Source organism: Ciconia boyciana, chromosome 6, assembly GCF_034638445.1.
Source record: "Ciconia boyciana chromosome 6, ASM3463844v1, whole genome shotgun sequence".
NCBI lineage: Eukaryota > Metazoa > Chordata > Aves > Ciconiiformes > Ciconiidae > Ciconia > Ciconia boyciana.
The window spans coordinates 57476937-57503199 of record NC_132939.1 but is presented as its reverse complement, the minus strand read 5'-3'; the positions used below and the strand labels follow the sequence as shown (position 1 = coordinate 57503199).

General features: G+C 41.8%; 1 protein-coding gene across 4 annotated transcripts in view; it reads left to right on the top strand.

Annotated features, from left to right (window-relative positions):
• The window catches only part of BCL11B (BCL11 transcription factor B), a 90305-nt gene extending 64487 nt beyond the window's left edge, over nt 1-25818 (top strand). For all 4 annotated transcript variants that reach the window (XM_072864789.1, XM_072864786.1, XM_072864788.1 and 1 more), the window contains one exon: nt 23807-25818. In XM_072864789.1, the coding sequence (XP_072720890.1) occupies nt 23807-25818 (2012 nt within the window). The remainder of the gene's footprint in view (nt 1-23806) is intronic.
• The last annotated feature ends 445 nt before the right edge of the window (nt 25819-26263 follow it).

Sequence of the window (26263 nt, the reverse complement as noted above, 5' to 3'; positions counted from 1 at the left end):
GTTTGTGGACAATAGACCGGTGCAAAACATCACTCTACTGTGAGAATTCATGTCACGCTGAATTGATGGGCCCGTGGTGCTCCGCATGCAGTGTGCGGGGCTGCGGGGCATGCTCAGGGAGACCGAGCAGTTTGTAAATCAAGCAGGAATCATAATAGTAGACATAGGACATGCTGGTCACCTGTGTTAAAACGTAGGAGGGCACATTTTGGGACAAAAGCTGAGGTATTAACATTTTCCAGTGACTTGGGCTTGGCTCTCTGGGCTCGAGTCCTTTCACCCTGGCTCCTGCCAAGGGGCAGTTTGTCTGGGAATAGGTCTTCCTGACCATCAACGAGCTATTTTGGGGAGCAAAGTCAGCATTTGTGGAGGCTTCTGAATGTTTTTTGTAAGGCAAGAGTGAGACCTCTCCCAACACCACTGTGCCAGCAGTAGAGCATCCTCCATTCCTCTCCTGCTTCAGCTCACACCAGCATTTCCAATGCCAGCCTAGCTCTAGAGCACACGAGCTGCATCCCCAGGGTTTGCTCCAGAGGGGAAAGGGTGGAGGGAGAGCACGAGTGGGTGGATTTGTGGCTCTGCCTCTTGTATGGCTGCTCTGGGACTGCCAGCTCGCTGGGGAGCAGGGGAGGGGATCAGCACCCTGCGAGCAGGTGGGAGCCCATGTCCTGCCCTGCACCAGTGCCTGTGCGCCGTGTAGCACGGTCTGCCGGGCGTCCTGCCACTGCAACCCTTCCGGCCACGTTGTTTCATTAAATCTGCTCCTTTGCTGCAGCAAATTGTTTGGAGTTAGAGTCTCGGCAAGGAAGAGAACAGGCAGCGTTTTGGCAGTTGCGCTGTGATTGATATTCTGTTCGCTGCTCTTGAACACTCTGATCGTTCTTTTTACCAGTCTTGTTTTCTTACTAGTGTTATTAAACCAGCCAGACTCTACAGGGACCTGGCCTCCTGCACTCCCATAGTTCACAAGATCTGGAGGGGTTTTTCTTTTGGTTTTGTGTTTTTTTTTTTTTTTCTTAAATAATTTTTTTTTTAGTCTTTTTGTTTTTGTTAATTACTGCCCAATACAATGAGATGTAAGTGAGAGCAGTGCAGTGAGGAGGATTACTCCCCAAATCCCTCCGGCATATCTGCACTATCTGTGGCCACAGTAGTTCTAACATGGATGAAGAGGGTGAATTTATTGATTGTAATTATTCACCCTGAAGAGGATGCTAATAGTTCCAGGTTCGAAGCTCTGCATGCTGGGGATGATCTTTGCTAGGCATTCTTTTCTCTACATAAAAGTGGCCAATAAACCTACACTAAGCAGCAGTGATGAAAAACTCCAGCTGCACTAACCTCTTAATTTCCCAAAGTGTGTGTTTTCTTACTTCAAGCTCTTTGATTTTCAGCCTGACTTTGAAAAGGAACATAGGTCTCATTTAGCTTTAAATGTCCCAGTGCTGCACATTCCCAAGGTAGTTTTCTTAATTCCTTTCACTGTCTTCACTTTGAGGCACATCTCAGTCCCTCTGGCAAATCTCTCACTGGGACTGACATTGACTTGAGGCTTGGTATTCAAATGACTGAGGCTATATTCTGTGGGTTTAAGGTGGTAAAAAACAAATGGAGTTGTAAGTGGTAAGGTGTGAATACTTTCAACATTCACCTGGGGTCAGAAAATGGACGTAACTTAAAAACTGAGATTGGAAGAGTGTGCTTATGGAGAGGCACCAAGGAGCCGGGCTGAAGAAACGGTATGTGGTATTTTCCAGTTGACTGATTTTCCTGCCATATCCCCTTACCTGCAAGCTACCTCTTACTGTGCAGCCTAGAATCTCAGCCTGGTAAAGATGCCACTGTTTGCACCCATTTTCTCTACCTGTTACTGATTTAACCTCTACCTCACCGAAGAGTCTAACCTGAATGCTTGCTGGGGATTGGAAAGAACTCACCCCTCTTTAAAATTTGGCAGCGTGATCTCAGGGTGGCTTGCCAAGTCTTTTGTGGGGGGTTTAGTTACCTATGACTAGTTTTCTTTAGAATACTGCCACATTCTTCTGGGCCCCTGTTGCTAAATGGAGATGTACAAATGCATGTCTGACCACCCCCATTCAGTGATCAGCTAGAAAACTTAATCTTGGGTCAACCTAATAGGGCTGAGTTTTATTGCTATTAGTTTTCATCTGCAGTGGCTAGTTAACAATTACAGATGATATGTGAATGCTGACTCAGTATTGCCAGGATACTCAAGGATTTGAGAAGGCTTAATACAGCTCAGAGTTTAAAAACAATTAGCAGATTCTGGGCTGCGTTTCTTTTCAAGACATTTATTTGCCTTGTTTATTCAAATGGGTAGAACTGAATGTCCTTATTATAGACATTCTCTTTGCAATACAAGAGTTAAAAATCCTTGCTGTACATTTTTCTGCATCTACATCAAAGATGCTGTAGTGGTGAGAGTTACAGACATACCTGTACAAATAGATATACATTCAGCATATTCCTTTTATATTCAATGTGTATTTTATACACACACATGTATCTGCACGTATATGTGGGTAGGCAATAAACAAATTTACCATCAAATTTTTGTTTGGAAACAAATGCCAGCCTGTGATAATGGTATACTTTTTATAGCATAGGATTTTTTTAAGCCATAGACTCTGCCACTGGGGACTGTACTATGAGATAATTGACCTCCACGTGAGTTATGTGTCCTGAGTCTAAAGCAAGGGCGCACATGGTGGCATCAAAATCAATTATCTCACAATCCATCCCCCAGTGGAAAGGGCTACTGCAGTTAGAATAGACCCATGAAAAAGATTTAGATATTTTAAAATGTTTTCAGTGACTTAAATCTTATAAATAATGTTATTGCATTATTCAAAGAAATAGAATAATGGTAGTGGATTAAACTGTGCTAAGTGTACCTGCCGATGGACCCTGTATAAACACTCACTGGCTGGGGATGAAATCTTACAGGATGAAACCAAGGTTGTATTAACTGGGCTGCCTCCATTGCTGCCATGCAGGTGACTGTCAAGGAGATGCATCTTCTTTTCCTCTGTGGTCATCATCCTCTTGCATGTATCAGGGAGCAGCAGAAGTAATGGACAGAGCTGCTAAGCTCTGAGGACAAAATTCTACCTCCACCAACCCTTGCAAATCCATGCCAGGGTAAAACTATTTGGAGAGAGCAAAAGTATTTAACTCAGGGATGGTGTCTCAAGTCAGAGCCTGATCACCCAAATGATCATAGCTAAACTATCATGTACTGGAACTTTGGAACTCTTCAATTGCCCAGTTGCTTGGTTACAGGATCATTTGTCATCTATTCCGGTAGCAGGGTGAGAGGTGGGGGAACTGGAGGGAAGAGGGGAGAAGATTACATGTGCTGTTGAAAATGCAATGAGCACATTCGATCATATCTAATTCCCATTTATATTACTGTGGACATCCCTACTGCCCAGCTGCCCTCTCAAAGACTCAGAGCTATGGGATTTTTTGATGCATGAATGAAGACTGGGAAGAGGGCCAGCATGCTGTTCATAGGCTGCTTCATCATTTATTACCTTCTAGTTTTAATTGTTTTCCTGCTTCTCTCGAGATATTTATCTAGGAGGAATTGTACTATGCAATGCAGACACACGAGGTGGCAACTGAAGATTGCTTGTTAGCTCAGTGCACCGTACAGTAGATGGATCTTAATAAAATAGAGAAGACTATTTACATTAATAGAAGAGGCCCATTTGTAAACCTTTTATTACTTAAGTGCACAAGTTTGACTCCTGTTTGTCCATTATAGAGGTGTGGGTTATATAATAATCACCACATAACTGCATTGTCTGTATCCTTATAGTAATGAAAATCAGATCTCTCCGTATGCCACTCCATTGCACCCTATTGTGTCTGCAGGGATACATTTATCTCTGGGAAAAGGCTCTGGTAGATTTACAACAGGGCAAAATTTGGTCTGCTTAGTTTCTGACTGGTACTTCAGCAGTGGAAAAATTAAACAGAAGCCACCAGAAGAGAGCTTGATGATAGGAGGTAAAACAAAGGGGAAGTTGGCAAAGGAGGGAAGGATAATTAGTGAGGAAAAGAGAGGAACGGAGTGTGTGTATCACAGAGTGAGATTTGAAGGGCGGAATTCAGATCTTTAGTTCCCTGTAGCTTCAATGGAGCTTTACGGTCCTTTTCTGTGGGCAGCATTCAGATGTCACCCTTGCTGCCATTTGGATTCCCTTGTCAGAACCTGGTGGCTTTGTTGCAGGCAGTGCCTCTGGTTACCTTTCATGGTCCCCATGCTGCTTCCCAGCCCTGCCCCGTTCTGCTGAAACCGTGTGTGCCATGCCATGGCCTTTCCTCCTTGCAGAGCTGGCGATCGCTGTGAGGGGGACGGCACATGGCTGAGGTGCAGAGGAACTTGGTCTGCGTTCGGTCAGCCTCCAGCTCCAAAACCTGACACAAACACATTGGTGTACCCAGGGGAGGGAGAACTGGCAGTGTGGAGCCGTGTGAAATACATCTTCAGCCTTCGCCGGTCGGTGCTTTGTGTTTTCAGAGCACCCCACACTGTGCAGGAGATGTGACAAATCACTCCGAATCTCTGAGGAAGGTCAGGCCCGTAGGCTGAAGCAGGAGTGACCACTTTGATTTAAGTCCTCTTTGATTTGAAGAATAAAAAGATGCAAGTCCCTTTTCATGCTTTGAGGGCTAGAGAATTAGGGGAGCTTTCATGCCTCTGTCCCATTTTAGTCTTCAGGAAGGCAAGGTTTATGCATTACTCCAATTTCTTTTTTCAAACACAGGAGTGCAGTTGAGAACAATTGTGCGTGCATTGGGGCTTGGAAGCACTGAAGGCCACTAAATGTAGGGTATCTTCCTAGGTGGAGAAAGTGGCTTTAGAAATGGGCATTTTTGAATCAATACCTCAAAAATTATTTTATTATTTCTCCCAACACTTCATTGACCTTGAGTGTTTATCATCTCACCTCTTGGGGGAGTGGATAGGGCTACTCATTTTGTCATTGTGAAAGTTCATGTTATTCTCTGTCTGGTAGCTAGCATCACTGTTAGTTAATTGGGAGAGTATTTGTTGACTTTGATGGGTCTGCTGAGCAGAGTCCATGTTGCCAAGTTCAGTAGACAAAGCATATACACCAGATTTATCCGTTCCTCATCCATCTTGACAAAGGGATAAATATTGACTCAAGTGTTCAATCTTGTTTCCCTCCCATCCCCCCTCCCAGCAAACCCCAAATAACATGTTTTATGGATAGAGCCAAATGACCAAGCTTAGATAAAAATACCTTGTGCTTGTAGATATGAAATGGAATCAATTAGTCTGAGTAACAGGTCATCTTGCCTGAGACAGCACACATCATTAGGTCTAAAAAGATGATAATATGTAATTTATAAATATATATCATGTATTTACTAATGAGTTAGGAAAAAACCTTTTACCGTCATATATTTTTAATTGTATAATGAACGTTAAAGTATGTGAATCAGTTTGATTTAAAAATACAAAAGAGCTGAAGTACCCTAATAATAAATCTGTAGGTGTGTGTTGGGAAAGAGATGCAGTTCATGTGACTGATGAGATATTAACAGTTTTGACCTGATCTCTCAGTGTCTGATATCGACAACACTTATTTCTAGAGTGCACTGAGGCTCCCATACGGCACAGTCTCCATTGAGGTTGGAGGGCATGTGTGCAGCTCACGCTGAGTCCGGTGTTTCTTAATGGGGTACTTGGAGCAACCCGATTCATTTTTGTGAATCACGGCCGTAAATTTAGAAAGCAGAAAATGCCTGTTTCATAATGCTGCCCTGACTCTGGCAATGCGACATTATTTTTGTTGTGTACTCTCAAGTGCTCCCCTTCATCTGAGATGCTGCCGGCTTGGGGCTTCTCTTAAGGATTTGCCAGCCTCAGAGTTAGGAAACGTTTTCGTGATAATCGGCCTACACTGTCACTAGCCCAATTAAATCCCATTACTTCTTGTTATACCCCAGTGGGATCCCCCAAACAATTCCTTGGCTTCCTCACTATCTGTCCCCTGTCAGACACTCCTGGATGCTTATCTGGAGCCTCCCGCCAAACTCCGGCTATAAGTCAGCCTGATTGCTGTCTGCTCTGTGCACATCCGGGGCCTTCTTGCTGCTTTGCATCCCATATCCCTCAATTGCATTTTTTTATAAATCTGGCATGCCATGATGTTTTGGTTAGGAAATAACTTCTCTGTAGAGTTAAGCATCTGCCTGAGATTGATAAAGGCAAAACAGTCCAGACTGAAGGTTGTCAATTAATCCCTCTGTCACCCAGCTCCATCTGCCGGTCTCAGGGGTCATAGAGGAGGGAAGGCTCTTGATCACTGCTTGATCCAGGGACAATGACACCGAGCTGTGGGAAATACCCTTACTTCTCAATTTGTACACTTCAGTCAGCCTTTGTTATGCACATGGGCGAAATTCAGTCCTCAGTTTCACCATCCCAGGGTGTTCTTGAAGTCAGAATCTGATCCACAGCAAGACTAAATGGGAAACTGTTTTTCCACAGAACAATGACCCAAGACTGTGTATAATTCTGTGCACCTTGCTAATTGGAGGGTGTTGTCAAATTGGAGGTAATTCAGAGAAGAACAACAAAAGTGATTAAAATGTTGGCAGGATTGTTTCATAGGGAAAGATGAAAAGAACTAAAAATATATGAGCAAGTTAAATAAGAGCAGGTAGAGGGAATATGATTCAAGTAACAATGAACACTGGGGGTGATTCAGTAGCGTGACACCCCCTCCAGGCCCCATTTCCAGAAGGTTTGGAGTGAGGTTATGAAGTCCGTGAAGCCAATGCGGCTTCAGCATCGGCTTGATGCTGCACACCAGGTGCATTTTCAGAATGAGGGCTACAGCCATGAATAATAGGTAAACTGAACTACGTGTGAAATGACCATTAGGAAAAACTTCCAGACCATGACTGATTTTCGGGTTGTAGAGTGTTTTTAGGAGATGGAAAAATGCCAAGTTTCAGCAAAGTACTTATAAACCCATCTCCTAGCATTTGGTGAATACGTCTCCTTTGTTTGAGGCATAGATTAGATGTTAAACCTAGACTAGGAACAGAACAAGAAACTATTCAGTTTATCAGAAATCAAGAGCAAACAAACTGAAGGAAGGATGCTTTGGGAAGGAGCTGCCGTATCTGACTTGTGCCCAATCCTGAATTTTTCCATCTGCTGTTAGTTAGAAGTCAGTCTCCTGCAGAATCGGTAAGGATTTGGCTGAAGTAAGAATTGTGTAAAAGCAGAGAGTGTGATTTTGCTGTCCGTATTGCTAGGGAGTATTTTGCGATGGTCTGCTGCTGTGACACGCTCAGGTTGCACTTGGCAGTGCAGGTGTCCCTGTTAAATGCCCTGTGAGTCAGGCAGCAGACCTAAAGCTGATGCAGTTTTTCGCTCACACCGAATGGAAGTGTGGAACTCATTGCCACAGGATGTCGCAGGGGCTAAAAGTAACAAATGTGTTCAGAAAAGGATTAGGCAAAATCAGGAAGATTTGGTGGGTGGTTAATAAAAATGCTAATCTGGTCTGGATCAACCCCTGTCACTGAACGACTCTAAATCATTGATTGCTAGGAGCTGGGAGGTCTGGATAGGGTCTACTTGTGAACTTTTTTCTACCTTGATTCACACGCTCTTTCCCTAAGCTTCTGCTGGTGGCCATGGTTGAAAACAGAGTCCCACCTGTGGGCATGACCCAGGGGTTTTATGTTCTTATATGAGCAAGAGAGTGGTGTCTGGCTGATGGGATCTCACTGATTTCACTCTGTCCTGAAGGAGACCTCGAGGTTCCAGCCCAGGATGCCATCATTTCTCTTACAGGTTTCTTGTGTGAAGCCAGTGCAGCATTTGGGTCTGGCCTGAACGCCCTCTTCCATTGGTTTAACTAAAGAGGTCTTTCAGACAGATAATCCAGAATACTTCAGGGTATAGATTGTTTTAACTGATTGCCACCCCAGTTTAGCTGACCTGTTTTAGCATACCTCTATAAATTTACAGTGAGAAATTTCCTGATATAGACAGTTTTAAGCTGACAGAAATAGAGGCTACACTGGGGTTTGCACTGGTTAAAGTGAGTCCTTTTGATTAAACTGGTGCCAAATTCTGTGTGGACAAATCCTCATATTGTAACAAACCCACACATCCTCCCTTTCCTCTGACAATCATATCAGGCTGGTGAGTCCTATGGACCCAATCTAATAGAAATGGAATTTTTACCATGCAAATCTTATTACCTAAAGTGCCAATGAAACTAATGGGATTTTGGATAGTAAAAAATACTCTGTATGTGATACATAGTTTGGAATATAAATTCATGGGGGGGGGGGGTGTAAGGAAAAGGAGCTGTTATTGCATGTGGTCCTTTGTGACTTTGGAAGACCTGTTCCTCCCAACACCCCTCAGCTCCCCCTTGATTTCAGTGGGACCAAAGTGGTGTTCAGCATCTTGTGGAAAACACTGAGCTCCTTGCAGAATTTGGTTTTCAAAATACACAACTAAGTGTCTGTTTGTTTTAGAATTCATTTGAGGGAGGGGAGCAGAAATAAAAAATATCCCAAACGCTCCACTCCAAGGATGGACACCTAGAGGAATATATATATTTTTCCAAAAGGGACCATTTTTGCTGTGGAGGTTGGCTGAATGCGTCAAGAACACAGGGAGGATTTGGACATATTTTGACAGTCCCTGGATTAAAAAGAAAAAAAAAGAAGGCTGAATCTATTTAGATAACATTTTAATTTATGCTCCCCCCAATATACACACACATATATAATGTATGTTATATATATGCTAGTGTCCTCAGGCTGCCAACCTGTGTGGCAACTCTCAGGCTGAGAACAGTGTCCGCAGATAGATCCAAAGTTAATAACTGAAGTGCTGCAAACACTCGAATTCCTACTGACTTTTCTGGGAGCTTAGTTTATGTGTACGTTCAGGCGTAAAATATTTTAAAGTAAAATCTTTTTAATAACATACAGCGTTGTGCCATTTCGATGGTGATGCTGATTACTTGGTTTCCCATCACCTTGGAAGCAAAGACGCAATAAACGATACCTTTATTTTTGTATTTATTTTAATGAAACACACAGAAAAGGCACTTTAGAAAAGTGGAGGAAAGAGGAGGAGGTCAGATAAAAACAACTGCAGTCTGATGTTCGTTTTTGTGGCGTTGATAGTTATTATTCCCAAAGAAAATAATGTCCTTTTTTATTTGCTTTTAACATTTCGCCCTTGGCATCTGTTCCATCCATTGTGGACTAACCTAGACTCTGTTCTCTGACGATGGGTTAAAGCGAGCACTTACTGAAAAGCATTCTCTACTTAATTACTTTTCCTTCTTCTGGAAGCTATTTTTTTTATAGTCACATGTTAATTGTGTATTAGTAGGCCTTTCTGATTAGTTGAAAACATAATGAAACCTTTGTAAACAACAGGGAGAAAGAGGGAGAGGGAGGGAGGGAGCGGGAAGGGGGGAGAAAGGGACAGGGAGAAAGAGAGGTGCGAAGTGGGGGCTGGACTGGTGGGGGGGAGGTTGGCGAATTTTGAAAGGCAGAAATAATGCCAGTGGAAATTTCTGTTTTTTTGAATGACAACTTCCCTCGCCCAAATTAATCAACTTACTTAACGAGAAATGAGATGCATGGAGATGCAAATTGCTGTCGATCTCCAAAAGCAGGGTGGCAAAGGCAGCAAGTTGGAATGGCGTGGAGGGGGGCTGAGCCGCAGCTGTCCACTAACAAGTCAGTCCTATTTGTAAAGGGCACGGAGCTGAATAACGGTTTTGTTATTGGCTTTCCCTCTCTCTCAGCCGTAGGTAGAAATGCTGCATTTGTTTCCTGCGACCATTTCAGCGAGATAGATGTCCTCCTCTTTCATCTTGCCTGCCTGTTTGATTCCCACAGTGGAGCCCTGTGTTCCCCGTGTGCCTCAACCTCCCCTTGACGGGGCAGAAAATTTGGATGCACGAGAAACACAGGCTCAGGTGCAGGATCTCAAACATGCAAGGTAATACCAGGAATTATTAAGTTATCTGCACGCCCCTCAGAAGGGCAGCAAAAAATTAAAACAAAAAAAAAAAAAAGAAAAAAGAAAATAAACAGTACTTGGGACCCAGTTCAGTGACGCTCGGAGCCCAGCCAGCGCAGACCAGATTCGGTGAATCAGCTGAATCAGGCCCTCTTCTCGGAGATGTTTTTTTCATTTCCTGGAAAGCTGCTCCTTAAACACAATTCACATTGGTTGTTTTTAAAAGGACTATCCTCTGTTTGCAGCGCTGGATTTTGATCGGGCAGAGCCTCCCCCCCTCCAGTCCTCCGCCCCCACCCCCTTCTGTTGCTGCTTTAAAGAGCTGTACTTATAGGGATTTTGCAGCTCTCCGTGTGTTATTAGAAAACGTGTGGCTGGGACGGTTAAAATGGGAGTGCTACTGTATGCAAGAGCAATGTTCACTGTAAGCAATCCAAGGAAATCCTGCCAAGGCAGTATATGAACAGCAGCCAAACAAAACACAGGCGCCTTTCCAGTGAAAACCAGCACACTTCTGCAAATAGAGGAAAAATTGACTTTCTGATTTGGAGTGTTTCTACAACTAAGAAGAATTACTACAGTGATTGTTCTAAAAATATTTTTCGGCAGCATGTTCTCAAAGGGGTTGGGATGCTTAGCATTGTTTAATTATGCTTCTCTTAGGTGATCAATCTGGATTGTATAGAAATAAAATAGGAAGTTTTTAGGATCTTCTTTTACGCCAACATTGGCATTATTTTCTGCAGTGTTATAGTGGCATAAAACACCACCTATTTAAGGAGCAAAAATTGTATTTTTATCTTTGCACTTCAGGAAGTATGATTGGAGATCATCTTTCACAACTTCATAGTCATAGATTGCAATATAACTGCTTAATCTAGAGCAACCCCCAAGATCCCTGCTTCTGTAACTGATGGATTTTATTTTTCATCTGAAGTATTTTATACCTTCCTCCTTCGCTAGTGCCCCCCCTCCCCCCCATATTTAGCCTTTTAAAGCTTCTGCTCGTTTTGCTTCTTTGTTCACCCAATCTGGGATTTTCCTTTACAGGACTTTTGAGTCCTGTAGGAACTGTTTAGTGTAAGATGTGTCTGCAGACATTCTGGCATTCAAAAAGTTTCCATAATGATGGAAATTGAATGGGATTCCACAAATTTGTTTATTGCCAAGAATAGATGTTATTAAAAAAATTGTTTTGCTAGTCTCAGCTACAATTTTTTCAACCAATTTGTAATAACGGAGTTTAAGAATGCAGTCAGTTTATCTAAAGTGAGCTAAAGAAATAGGATAGATCTATGGAGAATTATTGTTGTCCTTTTTTACTTCCAAAACCCGACATAATATCAGCATAAGAAAAAGCAACAGAGTTGTCAAGGATTAATTTCAGTTTATGTATTTCTCCTATTTCAACTGTTTTTCTTTTAACTAAAGATACAAAAAATACTTTACTAGATACGTCTCCATTTATTCCGCTCAAATATTTACAGCTGAGTTCTTTAGGCTTATAGCTGCTGTGAACTCAGTTCTCTTCTTTTAACTACACCACCACAAACCAGATTTATCCCTACACTGGAGACAGTGTCTTGAGACTAACAAATCCCAATGTGGAAGAAGACCGTCATCCAGAGTCCATTGAAGCCAGTGGAAAGATTCATATTGACGTCGGTGGGCTTTGTATTGGGATATTAAACATTCATTCCTCTTCTTCTTTTGCATTTAACTACTCATTTTCAGGGTGAGATACTCTCTACTTTAGACAAATCTTAAAGTTGCCCTAATTTACTAAATTAATTTGTGCTGTATTTACTATTCAGGCAAAACTTCCAGTAGGGTGAAACTGTTGTATACGTTTCTCCCAAGATAAGATTGTGTTTTTGAAGGTCTATTTGAAATAGCTGGGGAAGGACGGACCTCTACCCTGTACTCAGTCCCCTTTCTCCTTTGTGCATAGTGCTGTATTCATAGCCAGTTGTCCAGAGAGCAAATCATGTATATATGCATGTATACACACACATATGTCTATTTATAAAAATAAAAGAAAGCTTGAAAATGTAAGCATTTCTGCCTTGAATGTGAGGGATATCATCCACTGTGTTCAAATTAGGACATGGAAGTTGTGGCATATGCTGTGTCAAGGCACAGCAGCACAGTTCTGTTTCTTTAAATGTTGATGCATAACAGTGAAACCAGGTGAGATCTGGCCCCAGGTGCTGGCTGCTGCATGCATTGCTGAACAATTTTTAAAGGATGCAGATTGGGTGGTTGGAGGAGGAAAAAGTACGTCTTTTTCTGAATAGATTTTTTTTGTGAAATATGTTGTGGGTTTAATGCAATGATTAAAAAAATGATCGATTTAAGCTTCGTGCATTCCTCTAATAGCAGCTCGGTATAATCGAGTCCTGACCTGTCTCCCCCTGATGTGCAGTACTAGTTGTCATGGAGCCCCAATTATGCCAAACTGGGGGAAGATTTTGTTGAGACTATGAAACTCATTTCACTGGTGACTGTGGACAAATGCTGAATTAAGGGTCCTTCACAGAGTTACTCTGAAGGGAAAGCTTGGATGCTGAAGAGGTGCTCCAAGGACTGCTTCTGCTTTCCCTGTCTGCACATCAAGAGCCTACGTGGCTTGAAAACAGCTCCACGGCACAGTTTCTTCCTTCGTTCCTTTGAATGTAAATCCAGTTTTGAATCATTTTACCTTCAAGTCCATAGGTTGAAATTCTGTGGTCACCAGAGATGCGGCATCAAGGTAAATTTGCAGATAATTTGGGTAGTGGCCCATGCTGAAGGTGTGTGGCTTCTAAACCTAGTTAGAGGTGTAGTTTGTTGCAGGCAAAAATTATTGATACACAAGGAAGGTTTTATTTGGAGACATCTGTAGGTTGGCAGCTGTGCCAGCCATGTCTGTTCTTCTAAGTAACGGAAGCCATGCAGCCGGGAATAGCAGTGTTCTGGTGACAAGTGTTGAGAATATTGGTTGAATTGCACTATGAAAAGATATTCATTATTTTTATTATTACTGTTCTTCAAGCGGATTTGAGATATGTCTGTGTGCACGGGCGGATGAGGTAGAGAGGGAGGGCTGTTATTTTTATTTTTTTTCAATCACATCTCCTTAGCATTTTGTACATATCAGCATTCTAGCTGAGCGATTTGCTAATTGCACTGGAAGACCCACTTTAAATTCAGGAATACTGAAACTTTGAAACTGTAACATTTTGACTGGCGAGAATGACCAGTCTTCTTTTCTCTTTCGCAGTGAGCTAGTTGAAGGAAGCTGGCATTGTCGCAGAGTGAAAGCTCTGCAGAAGTGCCGCAGGTTTTTCATATGGAAATGTGAAATAATGGGGTGATTAAATAGAGCTGTATATTAAAGTACATCTGACATTAGAATTAGCATAATGTGCTCTAGCCCTAGGCTGAGTACTTTATTTGCCATCTGCGTCGGACCAAAATCCCCTGGGGAAGCGCTAAAATATTCTGAATAAACTCAGCCCGAGTTCTTATTGAGAGTAAAATACCATTTGTGGCACGTCGTATTGATTCGTCTTAATTGCGGTGCAGAAAAGAACATTCAGTTGCTGATGACTTTTGTACTCTGTGACAAGTCGGCTGGAGTTATTCTAACACTGCAGTTGGTTAACCTGAACAGACTGTCGTGCTCAGAGAAGGAGAAAACCTTATCTTCAGTAGCATAAACTACAGTATCATCTCCCGGCTTTAGTCCTTTCTATCTCGATGCAGTATCCTTTTTTTTTTTAATATTATTCCCTGAAAACAGCAGCCAATGAACTGAAGGGGAAATGGGGCTTCATTGAATCAGTCCAAGAAATTCACATTCTTACCTAGTTATTCTCCCCAGTCTCCCTCCCCACACTTCCCCCCCCACATCTTCTTAAAAAAAATCCAGAAACATCTGACCAGCTTTCATCTAAGGGAGTGAAAATCAGTGGAACTTGTCCTTGAGGATCCATCTCCGGAACCATTAGTTCAAGAGATTTATTATGTATATTCTGTAAAAAGCTGTGGCTTCTCCTGTGCATAAGCCCACAGTCTTAGTCGGTTGTAATGGTTTGATTTTTGTCAACTCTCTACTCAAATAGGTTGCTGAATACCTTTGAAAAAGTGCTTATAACAGGCATAAAAGATAAATATTTCATCTGAAGGAAAATACTTTGATGCTCCATGCAATTCTGTAACATTCATAAGGTCCAGTTTTTACCCTATAATTGCCTATCATTATACACAATTTACATATTCAAACATTCTCTACAAACCTTAGTCTAGCATGTTTTTATTACAAATTCAGATCAAGGGAATAACCTTTAACTTCAGAGACAAATGAGACAAATTTACAAGTGCATGTCTGCTGTTTTCTTGTGTTTTATAAATCCCTGCAGACCCGAACACTTTTGCTATAACGCCACTCAGAACAATATACATATATTACTACTTGTTTGTAGTGCTTCGGTAATGAGTCCCCTTTGTATTAGATAACCTATATAATTCAGCATCTAGGCCCTCCATAACGTCAATTATCTCCTCATAGCTAAATGTACATTCCATTAAAACAAGATTTACAGCCTTTATAATACTTCTTAGGATTGAACGTGGAGATTTTGTGGATTTAAAGAAGCAGAGATGGGAGTTAGCATTTGTTAAAGAAGCAATGAATTAAAACAAAAATGCTATTTCATTTACTAACTATGAATAGGCACCTAATACCCTTAAGAAATGGTTGTAGTAAAACAGACGGAAGTACTCCTGGGGAAAAAAACAGGAAAATTTGTTTTCACCCTTTGGCTTTTTTTATTGTTTCCTAATTTACTCTTTATTTTTCCATTATATGACATGGACAATTTCCTTTATGTATCCTTCTTTAAGTTCCTGTTCAGGTTACTGAGAATTCTTGCTTGTAAAATGAGAAAATGGCACCTTAGAAAAGTCTGTGGGAAAAAAAAATCCCGGCACTTGCCAGTTTTCAAACAAAACTACTTACAGGAAACCGATTTAAAGGGAAGCTGCTGGCATATTTCATATGTTGTAGAAAAGACTGACATTATTTCAAATGCATTTGAATACCTTATGCAAAGAAAGGGCCTAAAAGTGTCCTTGAGCAGTACAAGGGTTTTTCATGAATGCTGTAAATGGGATCCTATATATTAAACCACCAGCCATGGGTAGTCCTGTGGTCTTTTCATCTCATGAGTGGGTACATTTCCCCCCTGTATTACATTCCCCATTTTCACTGATAGTTTTCACTGTTTTATACAGCAGGTTTGTAAAGCATCCTTTCAGTCTGCTAGCTGATGTCTTAGGTTCAGAGAAACTAACTAAAAGACACAAAGCTGTTTAGATGCTAAAGGTGGAGTCAATTGAAACTGTTGTATCACAAAGGGCTAATTTAAAAGTTAACTCATTCACTATTGATCTTTTAATATCGATTTTCCTGTTTGCTCCTTACTTTTCACACTTCTCCCTTTCTCTGCTTTATAAATTGCCTTTGTATTTTAGAATTTAACACCAATTAGAAGAAGGTGTTCAGAGATGACAAACATGTTTTTTATCTTCCATTTTAATAGTGCTTCTGGGTCAAAATCCCTGTGTTGTGAGTTCCAATTTTTGCTATGCATTTTTCTTTGTTTTTCTGCACTAAGTAAAAGCACTTCTATACTTCTGTAGGCTGAACATTAACTTCCAGTAAGCCACAAACTCTTTTAAGGAATGAGAAATTGGACATCCAGAAGGAAGTTGCCCAAAATGACTATTGACATTTTATACCTAAAAATATAATATTGCCATTTTGTAATGCACTAGAAATTAAACTGAGCTGTGCATTTGGCTCATTTATGTGAATCTGGCAGTACAGATCTGAGGTATGATTAAGTCTCACAGAAAATGGGACTATTGAACACAAGCTGCATCTTCAGCCAAAGGTCGCCTGTGTCCATTAAGAAGCAGGAAGCATCTGTTTGTGTTATGCATGGCTGTAGTCTGCCTGCAGTCTCCTTCTTTTTTGTACGTATAAATGCCAGAGAGGACATATAAAATGCTTCTGGGGAAAGTTTAATGAAAAAAAAATCACAACTTGGTGTATTCATATAAGCCTAGTTAAGATCCTTGTTTGTGATAACCTGGTATAGCTTATCTGGAAAAATTCGAAGTCTGCAATAGTGGTCATCGGAGCTACTTTGAATTCATAGCAGGGTAACTCAAATCAGAGTTTGGCTAAGAGTATGATTTTAAGGTATCAGGTTGATATCTCTAAGTCTTTCAAGGTTTCATGCTCCTTGTTCTTGGAATTATGAAAGGATTGGCTGTAGACAGACAGCATGACAGTCTGACTTCTCAACTATGTGATTGGTAATTAATTTGTTTGGGTTTCCACTGGTATGATAAAATAGTTCATTTGACAAAAAAGATATTTATTATTACAAGAACGATAAACAGACAATTTGCAGTCCTGCCTAGTAGAAAAGGAACAACACTGAAAAGCACAAATGGCTTCATAAAATAAAATAGGCTCCCAAAAGTGGGGCAGCATTTAATCCACCAAAGATAGTTTGGCAGTTGGCTTTACCATAGAAAAAATTAATAGTACATTACTAACAGTAGTGTAATATTAATATATTTTAATATTGGTGTCAACCAGTGCTACTGTAGATCTTTTTCAACAGGTAGAAAATGCTCTCGAGAATATTCACATTGCTAATTAAAATCAGTGCTGGGAATGAGAGGGTCTTGTGGGGTTTGTAGGTTCTCTTGGCATAAAGCTTCTTGCATAATCTCTGTAGAAAACTTGCAGTCTCACTAGTCAAGGTAGAAACAGGATGGGGAAAGCTGTAAAACACACAGGCGGTGTGTGGGAGAAGAATATTGCATGAAGTCGTGATTTTTCTTCTGTTTGAAGATGGCACTGGAGGAGATAGGCTATTCAGGGGGCAAGGCAGAAAAAGAGAACAGGGCCTAGTATGGGAGGAAACAGGATTCTGTTACTGAGAAGTAACACTTCTCGGTGGCTTCTCTTCCTTTCTTCAGACACTCTTATTTTTCCATTCACCTCTTAAAAACATTTCATTTTCATTTCCCTGTCACATTCTTTCCTTTCACCGACCTCATCCTGAGATTCCCCATTTCCAGGTGATGACAGGCTCTGTGGCCCCTCATGCTTGGGCTCTTGCACCTCAACCTTCATCTCCTTTTCTTGACTGAGATGCACTTCAGGTCGGCTGAGCTTTACAAGAGAGAGTGGCTGTTTATCTGAGTGGAGAATTGGAGGTGCTTAGGTTGTGAGACTGCAGGCGTCTTGCTAAGTCATAAAACACCAACTTTAGTTTCTAGTTGATGCTTACTTTATGAATTGTTGGTGATAGTCCCCGTCACCCTCAGCAGGATGTGCTGCAAGACTCTCTTGAGCCCTTTCTTTAGACAAGGCAGTGTAGGGATGGATGCAGTGTGTTAGCTCTGGGGATGGATAGAGGAGTTGTGCTTGTTTTTTTCATCTTCAGCTTGTGTTGCCATCAAAACAAAATTAAAATGAAGAGAGGTATAAAGAGAAATGCTTCCTTTGCATTTGATGTTTAAAACTAGTGACTGTCATTGGACTGGCAGTGGTGATCCTCACCCAGGCTTGGGCCCTACTTCACACTTCTGACTTTTTTATTGAGACTGTCAGTCCCTCTGAAATGGAGGTAGCAGCACTTCCAAACACCCCAGGAAGTGCAGAGGGTAAAACTCTCGATATTGGGTGTGCTCAGCGTATGTTTATTCAATCATAAACATATGTAAGTAAATGTTCTTGCTAACTTGGATAATTTAGAGTGGTAATATGGCTTATAAAACCTCGTCAGCAGAAATACATATATTAGAGATATTTTTGCATACCCAGCCAAGCACCGGGTATGAACTGATAGCATTCACACTGCAGATCCACACTGCAGACACCTGGAAAGTATTTGGCCCTTGTCTAGGTGACCTGTCAAACCATATATAACCATATATTTTCTTCACTATGAAACACTAAATCTTTCCAGTATTTAATGCCCTTCTCTTTAATGTCAGCTGGTCTTATAAGGAGACTTGTTAAACTAGTGTTCTCAATTATGGCATTTTAATTTAATAATAATTCAATTAAAGGTGTGTTTTTTATGGAGCATCCACGCTACCTTTATTGGTATTATTAGAGTAACCATCATAATAACAAGGAGTAATTATTTAAATGCTCATTAAAAATCGAGTGGTGGAGAAGAGAGTAACATTGGTGAAAAGATTGTAGGAACCTGATACACGTCTGTTCCCGAGTGCTACAATAAAAGGTGTCCTTTCTTTAAAGCTTGCAAGTTTCTACTTTTCCTGAACTTCTAAAGATGCAGTAAAGCAGCATTAAAATTCCTTAACATTTTTATTGCTTCTGTTGTAACTTTGTAAAGGGAACCAGAAACATTATCTGGAAAGTATTGCTAGAGGTAAAGAATGGCAGTGGTTATGTGGACCTGACTGCAGGTCCTCACCGCACTCCTGGCAGGGGTTATGGGTAGGTGATTAAAAAGGGGGGCAGTTCGTTCTCTGTTACAGCTAATGGAATTACTCAGGCATGCTGAGGAGAGGATTTGTAAGGCACTGGATGTCACTGTAGCCCAGCAGAAAATAATGAATTCTCAACAGTTCTTATCGCACACTGATTATTGTTTGATGGTATCCAGAATAACTGAAGATATTTTGAGGGAAATTTATCTCCAGGGCAAAGGTGCTCAGCATTCAGGGTATATAGAAAGTCATGTACCAACTGGGCAAAGAAGATCCATGTATCACTAAAAGATACAAGTCAGACTGCAGAGGACAGATAAGTCAGGGGATTCAGGCTGCCTGGTGCAATGGGATGAATGTCCACAGACCCCGGCTACTCTTGTTCTGGTCTGGGCAAACCAACCTGTCTTTTCTCACTTACGGGCAGAATTTGGGAGGCAAGATCTGAATTTAGCTTTGTTTTGTGCTGTTCATGAAAGACAAGCTCATTATTGCTTTGACATTTTGAATGGAACTTAATCTGTCATGCAGTAATGGAGGGAACACATTTTAATATTTCTGGAAAATACCATCTTTTGTCATAATACACAGAAAAGGCAAGAGTGTTCAATAAGTTCATAGTTTGTAATTACCTGCTTAGGGAGAAGATACTAGAGAGATTTTTAATCTACCAGATAAAAACATAACAATATCTAATGGTTGGCAGTTGAACTCCGCAATTCAAATCGTAAAGAAGACTTTTTTTTAATACTGAAGGTAGTCAACCATTGCCACTGACTACTCCGGTACATAGTGAATTCTCTCTCCCTTGGCATTTCCAAATGAAGTTGGGAGAAGGGAGTGCTACAGGACATGAAGTGGTTCCACTGCAGATCACTGGGCTGGATGATATCTGTATGTGAGGCGCAGACTAAATTATTTACTATGTTTTTCATGTACATATAGGTAGGACAAAATATTATCACCTTAAATTGCAGGAAGAAAGATTTAGATTAGGCATTTGGGGAACCTTCATGATGGTAAAGGAGAGAAGGAATGAGGTAGACTTTAGGAAAGTTGTAGACTCTCCATCCGGGTGGCCTTTGAAGTGGGAAAATGAAGCATCTGCTATAGATATGAATAGATGCATAGATATGGACATCCCTTGGGTCAAGAATTGGACAAGGGCAACCCTTAAGGTTTATCCCAGTCCCCTCATTCTTTAATTTCACGGTCCTTCCTAGCCTTCAGATCAGTATTTCTGAACCTATACACCTGTGTCTCAGTAGGATCCAGACCTACGAACCTGTCTCATGTCTGAACTCCAGTGGCAGTATTTGTTTGGATTTAGTGCAACCTTGAAGCTACTATTGGCTGCTCAGGGCTTGTGGCCTGGATGTCTCATCTCAGTACTTACACCGTATCTACCAACTAATATAAAGATAAATTATACTTGAGCCATCAGCCCTGAAACTCATGCCTAGTTACAGACTGTAGGGTTGAATACATGTGCAATTCATGGAACAGTATTAATGAAGTCTTGGCTTGTGCTTAACTCTAAGCACATGAATAATTTCATCACTATCCAACAGAGCACTTCAGCCTATGCTTAAGTTTCACTGATGCCGATTACTCACATGCTCAAAGTCAAGCACATGCTAAAGTGATAAAGACTGCATATGGCAAAGCCTATATAGCTAGTTGTCATAAAGTGGGTATTTAGACAGACTTCAGTGCAGGTGGCAAGGGATTAAGATAGCCATATATCAAAAGTAGCCTTATAACAAAGAGTTTTATAGTGTAAGTGCACTGCATTATTAAATATAAGGATCATTCTTGAGCAATACGTGGCTGTTTCTGGGAATGTTTAAAATATTTAGCAAGTTTTTGAATATAAAAATGTTCAGGGTGGATCTTCAAAGACTTTTTGACATTGTTCTGTTCTTAAAAGTGAGCGTCTACACTGCTCAGGGCAACTTCTAGGCAAGATAACCATGAAGTGATAATATGGAAATGAACATTTTATTTTATTTTTTTCATTCTTTTTAAACAGGGAGTCTGGGGAGAGTCTTTGAGTGTTGTGAAAGTTAATATATATATATACACAGGCATGCACACATGAACACTGGTGAAGCAGTCAGAGATTGGTAGCCAGGTAGCCTGCAGTCAATTTTGCCATCATGTCAGGGTCTCCTCAAGAGGAGTGTTAAGGAGCATGAAAACTAAACAAAACAAAAAGGAAGAGAAGACTGTTTTATGACTGCTAGCTTGTAAATCTTAGATCACTAATAGCACTAATTTGCTCTGTTTGAAAGAAAACTAAAAAGGAGGGGGATTTACTTGCCTCACTTGAATTTCACGGAGGTGAAGTTTTGGAGAACAAAACAAAACAAAACATCTCAGTTCCATGTAACATGTAGTAGCAAGCATCCAGCCAGCTGCCATTTTGAGGGTAATTTTTTTAATCAGCCATTTCAGTTTTAGATTGGCCTTGATCCTCAGCCTGCTCAGAAATTTTTCTCCTTACATATGTGCCTTTGCTGAAGTAAACGTGTTGCTGTTGTTGTTGTCGTCCTCGTCTAATACACAGCTGCTTTCTTCTTCCTGTCAGCTCTTGAGCTAAGCAAAGAGAGTGCATACACACACACACACACACACACACACTCTCACACACTTTATTTAAAAAACAAAAAAAACTCACAAAAGAAAAGAAAGCATGCTGTGACTTTAAAAATGAAAGAATCGAACAGCTGTGGGTAATAAATCGATTAATTAGAGTGGATAAAATGAAGGTGAAGGGTGCAGAGCACTCTTTAATTTGAAGATATATGACCTTGTAAGATGCTGCACTTCATTTGCTATTAGATCACACTTCAGAAGGGGCTTTATTAAAATCTATTCTAGGGTGAGCTGAGGTAAAACATATTGTTAAAAAAAGCTTTTGACAGAGTATGTTATATACTTTAGTCTGCTTCAGTGATTTCTGTCACTTTTTATACTACACATGTTGCCGTGCAAGAAAAGTTAAAGGTCTAGACATTTTCATCATATTTCTGTAAGAAACAGAAATTTAAATATTTGAAGTAATAATGGGAGCATTTACTGTTGCTTTGGCTGCAGAGCTGACATAAAACTCCCTAACTGCCTCAGTGCTGAGTAGATTTTTAAAGGATAATGTATCAGTTCCTTTTCATGTTTGTATGTGGCTTTCATTAATGTCAATAGCAGTTACAAGCACTTTTTCTAAGCCGAGTACAGTTCCCAAACTTGTGTTTTTTCCAATAGCGGTTAGAGATTAATCAAAGCAACTGGGTCTGTCCTGTACGATGCAGCGTGCAGGGCCGGGGCACAGGGGCCGTGTCAGCCAGGCAGAAATGCCCACCGTGTTGTGTACGTTTTTTCTTGGCTGTGGAGAGCTGGCTTCTCTGAAATCGGGGTCTGAAGCTGCTATCCACAGCAGTAGCCCTACTAAATCAATAGGAGTGTGAGGAGCTGCACCACATTTATCACTTACCTTTGTAAATAAGTCTCAATCTGATAGATGCTTTTTCCTTTATGCTTTTATGGATGTTCATTGGGTGATAAGATTAGATAGACTGACAGGCTGATAGGTAGGCAGATAATCTTCTAGCCTCCTTGTCTAAGGTTTTGTAGGTTTTGTTAGCAGCAGCCCTTCCTGCAACAGCCAGAAGAGGGGAATTCAGTCAGCAGCAATCCTGCTTCGCCTGGTGTGCCCGAGTTAATTTTTTTTTCCTTTTTTTCTTTTGACTGCTATAAGTCATTCCTCTTTACAAAGGTAGTTTCGATAATACGGTTCTGTTCACCTTATAAACTCTTTCATTTTCAAGCTCAGGCAACAGGCTTTTGCGAATTGCAGTCCCTCAGTCTAGAAAGGGGTTGTGTAGTTCAGCTTCGGATCTGAGCTCCTGCGGAGGGGCTGGGATCGGGCTTCGTTCGGGTCCTTGTGCAGGTACGGATCACGTAGGAAGCCTGGTTCAGGCTTTGAACTTTCAGGAAGTTTAGTGCCTTTAGGTGCAGCGGGGCCATCGCTAGCCAAAGGATGTGCTTTCATAAACAAACAAACAAGCAAGAAATTAATTTTAGATTTTCCAAAATGGGTAGTTGTTTTTTCAGGAAACCTCTCCCTCATTTAAAAAAAAACAACAACAAAACAAATCCTGGATCATGATTTTCAAGTTGACACATATTTATGAATTTATCAGAGCCTTGCAGAGGCATTGAAAAACGGGGCGGGTGGAAGTGCCTTTTGAAGATATCACATAGTTTATATTGTGCCCAGGACTGGAATTTTCTAGCTAGCAAAATTATGACTGTAGTGCAGACTTGTCCACACCTGTCCTTTATGTAAAGCTGAATCAAGGTTAAAGGAATGCTTTCCACCTTTATGCAGTCGTTCAAAGAAGCTAGAAAGGCAAACAGAACAATGTTTTTGGCTCCGGTGAGCGTTTCTGCATTGGAGGGCAGGCTCAGACTCAGAAATTCTTGGGACCCAGTTCAAGCACGGCCCGACATTTGTTACTGTTAATTGCAACTGTGCTGTCGGCTTTGATTACCGGATGTTTTATTTGAGTGGCTTCTTGGTGTTTTGGCAAAAAGAATGTCAAAGTGGTTTATGCAAGGGTACGTTTTCCAAGCTCCTGTTGACTTGAATAGGTCTTGTGCAGCTAAATACCTACATAGTATTAAAAATGGAAGTGCTGGCATGACTGAAGCATGTATAAATTAAATTCAGCAAGATCTCAGGGGACTGCTGCATGAAGTATATAAAAATATAAAATGAAAGAGTGAAAATGACACTGAAGCTCCTTGCAGGTGCCTTGTAAAACCTACCACACTGCATTTTCCTTGGTTTTTGGCTGTGGTCATAAATCCCTTGAAACAAATTCCTTTTTGTGGAGTAAACACGTGAAAGGATTTGGATCCTTATGCATCATAAAGGAAGGTTTTATTTGCAAGTTAGAGGATATAAACGTATATAGCACCAATGCGTATGTGTGATATTTGTCATACATGTTAAGTGAATAAGTGTGGTGAGTAAATGTGCTGTTCAACAATTTATATCAGTCAATACATTGCAATTAAGTCCTTCTTTCAGAAATGCCAAGGAGGAAATGTGTTAGCAAAATAAAGCGCATGCCAACTGTATTTAAATGTTCTCCGCTGTATTATTTTTTGAGTGTTCTTTCTGTTTTTCTTTTATAGGTAAAGATGAGCCTTCAAGCTATATTTGCACAACATGCAAGCAGCCTTTTAATAGCGCTTGGTTCTTGCTTCAGCATGCCCAGAACACACATGGATTCCGCATCTACCTGGAAACAAGCCCTTCAAACAGTTCCCTTACTCCACGCATCACCATCCCTCCTCCTCTGGGACCGGAGACTGTTGCACAGTCCCCGCTGATGAATTTCCTTGGAGACAACAACCCTTTCAATCTTTTGCGGATGACAGGACCCATCTTGCGCGAACACCCTGGCTTTGGTGAGGGTCGGCTCCCAAACACGCCTCCGCTGTTCAGCCCACCGCCTCGTCATCATCTGGATCCACATCGCCTTAGTGCCGAAGAAATGGGGTTAGTTGCCCAGCATCCCAGTGCCTTTGACAGAGTTATGCGTTTAAACCCCATGGCAATTGAGTCCCCAGCGATGGATTTCTCCAGAAGGCTTCGAGAACTGGCAGGAAACAGTTCCACCCCTCCGCCAGTCTCACCCAGTCGCACCAACCCTATGCATCGCCTGTTGAATCCTTTCCAGCCGAGTCCTAAATCACCTTTTTTGAGCACCCCACCACTGCCCCCCATGCCCCCCAGCAGCACTACGCCTCCCCAGCCTCAGGCCAAGAGCAAGTCCTGTGAATTTTGTGGGAAAACATTCAAGTTCCAGAGTAACCTTATCGTGCACCGGCGCAGTCACACAGGAGAAAAGCCCTACAAGTGTCAGCTCTGTGACCACGCTTGCTCCCAGGCCAGCAAGCTAAAACGCCACATGAAAACGCATATGCATAAAGCTGGCTCCATGACGGGCAGGTCAGACGATGGACTGTCCACCACTAGTTCCCCCGAGCCGGGCACAAGTGAGCTTACTGGAGAGGGACTGAAATCCAGTGAGGCAGATTTCAGGAACGAGAGCGATCCTTCCCTGGGCCATGACAATGAAGAAGAGGAAGAGGAGGAGGAGGAGGAAGAGGAGCTTGAAAACGAGAGCCGGCCAGAGTCAAGCTTCAGTATGGACTCGGAGCTGAGTCGTAACCGAGAAAATGGCTCCAAGTCGCTGCCGGACGAGAAATCCCTCGTCCTAGGAAAAGTAATCGAGAATGTAAGTCTAGGTGCCATCCAGCAATATAACGACATGCTAGCTGAAAAACAGAAGAGGAGTAGCTTCATGAAAAGGTCTTCTGACCAGCGAGACTTGTGTCCTCGAGACCTCTGTCAGAGAGATCCAGGTGACGAAGACTCAGTGGTAGGAGAGCTGGACCGCACTGAGGAAGGGACGGTCAATGGAAGAAACTTTGGCCCGGGTGAACCCTTCCCAAACTTGTTCCCCCGCAAGCCGACGCCTATCACGAGCCCCAGTTTAAACAATTCCTCTAAAAGAATAAAGGTAGAGAAAGATTTGGACTTGCCACCAGCAACGATAATACCTTCCGAAAACGTTTACTCCCAGTGGCTGGTAGGGTACGCAGCATCGCGGCACTTCATGAAGGATCCGTTCCTCGGATTCACAGACTCCCGACAATCCCCCTTCGCGACCTCTTCTGAGCACTCGTCGGAGAACGGGAGCCTGCGTTTCTCCACCCCGCCGGGGGACATGCTGGACGGGGGGCTCTCAGGGCGCAGCGGCACGGCGAGCGGAGGCAGCACCCCCCACATCAGTGGTCCCGGCCCCGGGCGACCCAGTTCGAAGGAAGGGCGCAGGAGCGATACATGTGAGTACTGTGGCAAGGTCTTTAAGAACTGCAGCAATTTGACGGTGCACCGTCGGAGCCACACTGGAGAGCGGCCTTACAAATGCGAGCTCTGCAACTATGCATGTGCCCAGAGCAGTAAGCTGACGCGCCATATGAAAACGCATGGCCAGATAGGGAAGGAGGTCTACCGCTGCGACATTTGCCAGATGCCCTTCAGTGTTTACAGCACCCTGGAGAAACACATGAAAAAGTGGCATGGAGAACATTTGCTGACAAATGACGTCAAAATTGAGCAGGCAGAAAGAAGCTAAGGCCCCCCCCGCCCCCGCTAGGTTAAATTTCAGGGGTCTAGGTAACATTTTATTTGTACAGTTTAACTATTGCCAACTGAGAAAAGATGACCTAACTTGCCTCCGTAAACATAACTTAGCATAATTATGGTAGGTGCCAGTCTTTGGCACTTAAAATATAACCTGTGTCTACAAAGTTCTATTAAACCCGAGGGTTGATTAAGGCAGTAAAAATTGTGGAGCCTTTTAACTGTGCAATAATTTCTGTATTTATTGGGTTTTTGTAATTTTTTGGCATGTGCAGGTACTTTTTTTTATTCTTTCTGTTTAAATTTCTTTTAAAATTTTGTTGGGTATCCCTTTTTAATTTTACCCAGTCGTAGCCTGAGATTACTTGCATTGTAGGGGAGAAACATATCTTTTTAAATTATAATTTTTGGGCCGCTGCTTTGTTGAAATTTAAGCT